General features: G+C 35.5%; 1 protein-coding gene across 2 annotated transcripts; it reads right to left on the reverse strand.

Annotated features, from left to right (window-relative positions):
• Nucleotides 1–58: 58 nt before the first annotated feature.
• Nucleotides 59–7,262, reverse strand: LOC120629400. Of its 2 annotated transcripts, XM_039898335.1 has the most exons (5): nucleotides 7,068–7,262; nucleotides 5,006–5,152; nucleotides 1,781–1,977; nucleotides 1,059–1,217; nucleotides 59–960 (listed from the first exon to the last, which is right to left on the reverse strand). In XM_039898335.1, exons 1-5 carry the CDS (start codon nucleotides 7,191–7,193, stop codon nucleotides 105–107), a joined length of 1,485 nt encoding a protein of 494 aa, XP_039754269.1. In that variant the 5' UTR covers nucleotides 7,194–7,262; the 3' UTR covers nucleotides 59–104. The 2 variants fall into 2 exon arrangements, with proteins under 2 accessions (XP_039754269.1, XP_039754270.1); XM_039898336.1 differs by lacking the exon at nucleotides 1,059–1,217.
• Nucleotides 7,263–7,633: the final 371 nt, after the last annotated feature.

Below are 7,633 nucleotides of genomic sequence, written 5' to 3' on the forward strand. Positions count from 1 at the left end.
GCTTTAAATTATTAATTAAATCAAGTTTTATTTTAAATTTTGTACTGTACTTCTAAGTTTTACCGATTATTACGTTTGCTTGGGCTCGCTGGTTGTGTCTTAAATTACTTCGACTCTTTTCTTTTATACTTGTTGAGATTTAAAATGCGTTCGGAGGTCTTGAATTTGTTTTTATTTTCACTCTGATTTGGCTCTGTACTGTCTCTGATTTCGTTGATAGTTTTATTATTTCCTACTTCATCTTTATCACCTGAATCTACCTTTAAGTTATTTAGAAATTGTTCGTTATCGATTTGTTCACTAACATCATCAACATTATTCTTATCTTGTAAATAAGTGAACATGTCTCTAGATTCTTGTATAGTCAAATTTTTAAATTTCACCTCCACAGTCTCCGTTGATACCCCTTTAGTAGATTTTGCAGATTGTGAACTGGAGCTACTTTTAACTTCAGCCAATTCAGATGTATTTAAAGTACTCAAAATATCTGTTTTTTTCCCGAAAATCTGTGGATAATCACGCAAATATGATGCAGTTCCCCCCTTAGTATTTCCTACTAATGGAGGCGTGTCAGTTTCTTCGGAAGGCATAGCGGTGCATTCAACTTGCTTGTGTCTCAGTAAAACTGCTTGCGAATGTGAATTTAAATGCCTTATAGATTCTACGTTTTCTTTTTTCAAATAAGCTCCTATTCGCATAAGCATTAATACAAACTGTTCTAGAATCCGGTCTGTATCACGAGGTACCACTACTTCACTACCAAACCAGTCTTCGTATGTGCCTATATCAGACATTGTTCTGTTAGATGTAACGGACATGGGACACAGAGTATCTAAGGCAGACGTAATATCTGCATTACTGGTAACTTGACTTACTATTGGTAAACTTTGTTTTGATTCCTTAATACATGACAAAACTGGGGTCATTATTTTGTCTGTTAACAAAACTTGCTCGGCGTAACTGTTAAAAAAGGTAATATTTTGATGACATTATTAATGTAATTACGTACTCATATGACAAAGTGATATTTATTCTTACTTTTAAGTTATGAAACTTACAGACTGGCAATAAGTTTTTTGCGTAACTGATCTTCACCTTGTAAAGACTTGGTTCGTCGTCTACGTACAGCTAATTCTAATCCGTAATCAAGGTCCTTTGCTGGCAATACCGCAGGGAATGTTTTGAATGCAGATGCCATTTTCAAATTATGGTAATACCTACGATTACATAGACATGCATAAGTTTATAAAGAAGTATAGTATAATATCAGAAGGACTCATTAAAAATATTTTACGGAAAAAACAAATCACAATATACAAACGTTTTTAATCTTTTCCTACTTTTCTTCTGTAATTAATATCTTAAGCTTTTATATTAAAATAATTGCTATTGAAAACTTATTGTTTTTCTCCGAGGCTAAACAAGGCGTACGTTGAATCGCATTACGATGCATTTTTATCGGTATGTAGGATGGTCGGGATAATATTATTAGGGAATGTCGCGAACATCAACAAACATGCTTAACTACTGAAAACATAAAATTGATTGCTAAGTTCTTGCGTAGATACCTCAGGCATATTATAAGTAGATAATATTATGTTCCAGAGGAGTCTGAATAATCAAAACTTAATAAATTATGGGCTTAGGCTGATACGTATGAGACGCCGCGCCGTACGTATCAAATATAGGCGAATAATATCCTATGAGACAAGGTCGGACTAGGTTTTCTAATAGACGCAATGCCACAACGGATCGCATTAAGGTAAGACAAGGCACTCACCCGAAATTAAGCATCCACATATAAAATGCGGGCATGATTGAGGCCAGCTTGATTATTACGAATCGAATACAAGGTGGTCGAGCAGGTCCCAGGAGAACACACGTGCCGAGGCCTAGTGCTAAGCTCGTCAGTTCGCATAGTAAATTTCTTATCGCAGCTAACAGGAGCCATGGCAGCACTAAGGTGGGACGTTCTTCCTAAAAAGATTTAATGTAGATATTATTCTAATTAAAACCTATTTTCATCGTGACTTCTTTATAAATTTCTTGAAAAAGCGATCCCAGTAAGCGATCGTTTTGTTATATTAGCAAGAGATCATCTTAAAACTATTAATAATATAAGAGAATTTTATTTGACTGATATCCTATATACGTATGCCAATATATAATCTTTATTTTAAAATATATATGTATTTAATATATACGTATAGGCAGTGGCGTGCATAGAGGGTATGCAGATGATATAAACTGGATTAAACCCCAGGTTCTTATAATAAATCTAAAGTGTAGGCATTTCATAACTCTTACAATTAAGTTTTTTATAACTCGTACTGGAGATTTTTTTCATTTTATATCATACTAGCTGTTACCCGCGACTTCGTCCGCGATTGATTTTGTTTTTTGATGTGGCATTCAATGTAGTTGTAGTTCTAAAAAAAATTAAAGTATTTAGTATCCTTAAATGAGGGGTTTGCTGCTGTCCGCTGAGGAGTTTTCTCCTCTATCTCCAACCACATTCATCAGATCTACACAAATTTTGGCCAAAATTAAACACATATTATAAACCTCTAAAGTACAAAAATAATTATTTAAATCGGTTATAATTTATCGGAGTTATAAAATCGTCGAACACTTTCATCCCCTCTCCCAAAAGAACCGAGCTTAATTTCTGGATAAAAAGTATCCTATATTACTTCTAATACTTCCAAGAATATGTGTACAAAGTTTCATGAGGACCGGTTAAGTAGTTTATGCTTGAAAGCGTAACAAACAAACTTACATTGACATTTATAATATTAGTAGGGATAGGGATGTCCGTTTTGTGCAAACTTGTTGATACCCCTTTAGTAGATTTTGCAGATTGTGAACTGGAGCTACTTTTAACTTCAGCCAATTCAGATGTATTTAAAATACTCAAAATATCTGTTTTTTTCCCGAAAATCTGTGGATAATCACGCAAATATGATGCAGTTCCCCCCTTAGTATTTCGTACTAATGGAGGCGTATACACGCCACCGCGTATAGTGGCGGTGGTGTGGTGGCGGTAGATCAGAATACGGTAATCATCACCCCTCCTTCTTTCCTTTGCTGTCGCACGAGGCGACTAAGGAAAATTAACGCAGAACGGGCAGCAGAGTCAAAACTGCTACTACCTTCTACTGCGATCAGCAACCCGTCGCGTCAGCCCAACGTGGTGATTATGAGCAAACCCTCCCTTTAGCAGAGGCATTTAGTCCAGCAATAGAATGTTGTAGGCTGTTACTGATGCCGATGTTGATTGGCATGCCATGTGTATGTCATTTTTTTTATAACTAATTGTTGGACTATACCGTTTTCGTATTTCTGTTGTGATTTTATGTGCAATAAAGACTTAATCTATCTTTTTATCTTAAGCAATAAAAATAGCAAAAATTCGTGGAAAGAGAAAAATGCACGGAGCGTTAGCATTTATTGTCGCGTTCTGAAACCGAATCCGGCCATGTCACGGTATTCAATCCCTAAACCAAGGTACTAAGTACATACACATATACAGTACATATATTTAGTGTTTCATTATTTTACCAACAACGTATGTAATCAAGTCCCATTTTCATATAGAATACCGTTTAGTAACATTTATATTCAATGTTACCACATCGCTTTCAGATGTTTACGCTTAGATGTTACCAATGCACCTAAAATCATAATGACAAGCTATGTTGCCCACCAAGTTCTATTGGCGCACAGCCAATGGGTTATGATTCATTGGAATGCAATCATAATAAATTCCCATCGATATATCGAAACAAATAATGAATTGATCTACAACTTGACTTAATAACTATTTAGAAACAAATAGATGAAATATTTTATTACTAACGTATCTTTGTCATCCTATGACTACGGCTGGTAAGTCTCGTATGTCATAGGATTAGTTAAAGCATTGACCTGCATTTGACAGCTTGGTAGTGAACGCTGAGGACCTTATAATCCACAGTCAAACATGCTAACCATTCGACCAAAATAATATAGTTATAATTTTTATATCTTTCATCATATTAACTCCCACTACTGGCCCACTACAGGGCACGGGTCTCCTTCTACTATGTGAAGGGGTTAAGGCCGTAGTCCATAAGGCTGTCCCAGTGCGGTTTGGTGGACTCCACACTTGGTGGAGAACTTTCAATATGCAAGTTTCCTCACGGTGTTTTCCTTTACCTTTGAAGCAAGTGATATTTCAATTGCTTAAAAGACACATAACTTGGGAAGTTAAAGGTGCGTGCAAGGATTCGAACATAAGTGAAGGACCCTGTAAGTGAAGTCGAAGACCTACCCAATGGGCTATCACCCATTCAAGGCTTGTAAAGTTATGAAGCGGTTAGGTCATTTAGTGATTAGGTCTTCTTACTTATGGGGGGACAAAGTGCGTTCCCAGGCACCACTAACATTTCGGAATTATGATTATTTCAAGCAATTTAACATAACTTACTTCTCTGGTGAAGGAAAACTTAGAGAGTAAACCTTCCTGACTGCTCGATACAATGTTCTAAAAGGGTTTGAATCAATTCGCCCTTCGTCAGTGTAGTGAACTACGTTTTAGACCCTTCTCATTCTGAGAGCTCGGGACACCTGTGCTCTGCAGTGGGCCGGATGAAAAAATGATGATGATAATTGATATTTTCCGACTAAGCTAAGTAAGCTCAAAGAATACAAAACTTTTTATTAAGACATGAACTTTACGAGTATAACGCAGTCTAGCTGTGCAGTATGCGTATTTTCAATTGTTAAACGTTTACTAAAAAGGCAAAAATATGTTTTAGGAATATCTTAGAAATACTCTAGTCTCACTCATTCATCAAACAATTTTGCGAGCAGTGTCATAAGAAAGCTGTTTTTTTTTTATGTTGAATCTTTGTAAACGAATTGTAGTTCATCATGTTTAGGGTTGACACACTTTTATATTGTAATTTTATCACCACTTCGATGGAGAGTATATGTTGGAATATAGATTAAAGAGGTTATTTACCAAAAAAACAGGATACAGAAGTACTATGTATGAGGCTAGGTAGACATAGACCGTGAAGCATTGGGCCAGCATCACGCCAGAGATCATCGTCCGGAGGGCCCGCTGTACTGGAAGTGACATCTCCGGAGGCATCTTCATTTGCCATACCTTTGAAGAAAATCAACATGAGTGTAAAATTTGATTAATTTAATAGGTAATACATTACTATCCACTCATTTAGAAAGAGTGACTAGGACATAAGTCCCATAAAGTAGGTGCTAATACTGGATTTAGAGAATTGTTTATAAATTAATTACCGAAACGTACTTATATTTTGGTAACCTAAAAAACAAGATGTCAACCCTAACTTCTCGTTACATTTGTAAATGTCTGCATATGCGTGTAACTTATTATTGTGATTGTTTTACTGTAAGATTACCTCTTTATAATATTAATATATAATACGTAGGATATTTATATTGTTTTTCTGTTGCCACTCTAGGGGACCTAATAACCTTTCTAGGGAAGCCTTATTCAGAGAATTATTGAATCTCCCACCTCAAAGCTATAATCAAACTCCTAGAGTGGATATTCGAGGCTTTTTACTCGCCCCCTTCAGGTAGAAGCTGGGAGGGGACGAGTACAAAGGAACTTGAAGGGTCGAAGTGCAACTGCTAAGACGGCCCCTACATGTGATGGTAGGTATAATTTCGTTCGCAAATGCGGACTGGTTTGGCTTCACAACATTTGCAATCGAAATCCAATAAAGTTTAAGTAAGATCTTCTTTTACAAACTGCGGATATTTTATAGGCGATGCAGGATAAATTATTGATAGAGTACACGTAACATAATATTAAAGCCCGCTACCGTGCTACGTTCGATAATTCAATCTTTTGCATATAAAGGATACTTATGAATAAGTATATTAAAAAAGAATTAAGAGTTGCATTGTTATTTGTATTTTTTGATTATGTTTGTCTTTTGAGAACTTTTTGCTCAACATAATTTTAAATTATCGTATAGCCGAACCTCAATGCTGGAGACTTGTCGTCATTGAATTACGATAGACGAGTGTATTTATCCTCATGTAAAATGTATGGCTCAGCTGTTGGCCTTTTGATGCATGACTACCCTACACAAGTCTTATCTGAATCCGGCTCTATAGATAATTTTAACCTATGAGAACTTGTCGCGGTAAATGACATCCGTAGAGATAGCCATCTTAATTTGTCATTATCAAGGTACAACACTACCCATAACAACGCTCGACTCTTATAAGTTGAGATTCATAACGACGATGTTTCTAGAATTAGGCATTGAGACTAATTTAGCACCTTTACAAATTGTTGCTTGGAACTAAATGCCAATGTAAACCTGTACATAGGTCAAGAGTTTAAGTTAAAATGGGTAGCCACTTATAGCATCTTTGTACTAGCAGAAACTTATCTTTACTTCTGAAGTGAAAATCATGTAGTAGTAGTATTTAAACCGAAGAATAGATTATTAATAATAATCTTGTAAAACCGACGGTTTATTACTTTGTGAATTAAAGCTTTACATGAACTCTTGGATACTCTTGGAGAATAAAGATTTTACGTCTTCATTACTAAAAAAAGTAAGACGTCCGGGAAGAAATAGTGGATAATATCATTTCCAAAGTCTTATTATTTTCAGTGGTGCTCTATTTCTTATTCGAAAGCAGGTTTAGGAAGTGGAGCTAATAATGAAAGCCTATCGAAATATTTGCAATAATATCACCTTATCATTCAAATGGATATAATTATGCGATCGTTAGCCCTTCATTCTTACAGATAAGCTTGCTACATTATTATTGTATGGATGCAAATAAACCTGAGTACCGATGTTCTGAACAACACACTTTTTTCACCTAGGAAGTGAAGCTCGCTTCATAAACGGGTAAACATAAACACGTGTTTGTCGGGCCCACGGAAAGATGGCCAGATTCAAAGAATTATAGGCCCTAATGAAAATAACATTAAAGTATCTTATAGCGTATATCTGATATTTGTGTAATGAACTATTATATCTTTCAGCGGTAGAATTTTACTGTAAATTGGGCACCTGTTTAAGATTAGCATTCACTTTGAATAGTGTGGCGTCGAAGATTGTTCGCAAAAGTCCAAGGAGCGTCCACAGGCATACCTCGGACTGTAAGTTCATTCCTATGTAAGAAAGTATGTTAATCATATTTTTTTTGGTTACGGCTGCTTTATATTTTATACATAATGTAACTGTTTATGGATCTACATTGTATTATTGTTGGCTTCCTATTTGTATGTGATTTTTTGATAGATGTGACTTTTATATCTTTAACATTTTAAAAATATCATTCAGCAGCAATTCATTCATTTTAAAACAGAAATTTCAGTATAAATTAACCTCCTTTTAGTTTTGTGTTTGTATCCTCTGTATTTTGTGCATATTATTTTATTTTAAGTATAGGTACACATATATCAAGAACCCTTGCAGCAAGCAGCACGCCCGTTAGTTTAAAACACAGTTCTCTAGGTGCAAAAAACTGATTTGAAAATCACTGGTGTCCAGCTATCTCTATGCCTGTAGCTATGGCTGTGCCACGGTTGCGCCCGAAAAATGAAACTAATATAAAAATTTTGATGATTTCCTTT

Source organism: Pararge aegeria, chromosome 14 (genome assembly GCF_905163445.1).
Source record: "Pararge aegeria chromosome 14, ilParAegt1.1, whole genome shotgun sequence".
Classification (NCBI taxonomy): domain Eukaryota; kingdom Metazoa; phylum Arthropoda; class Insecta; order Lepidoptera; family Nymphalidae; genus Pararge; species Pararge aegeria.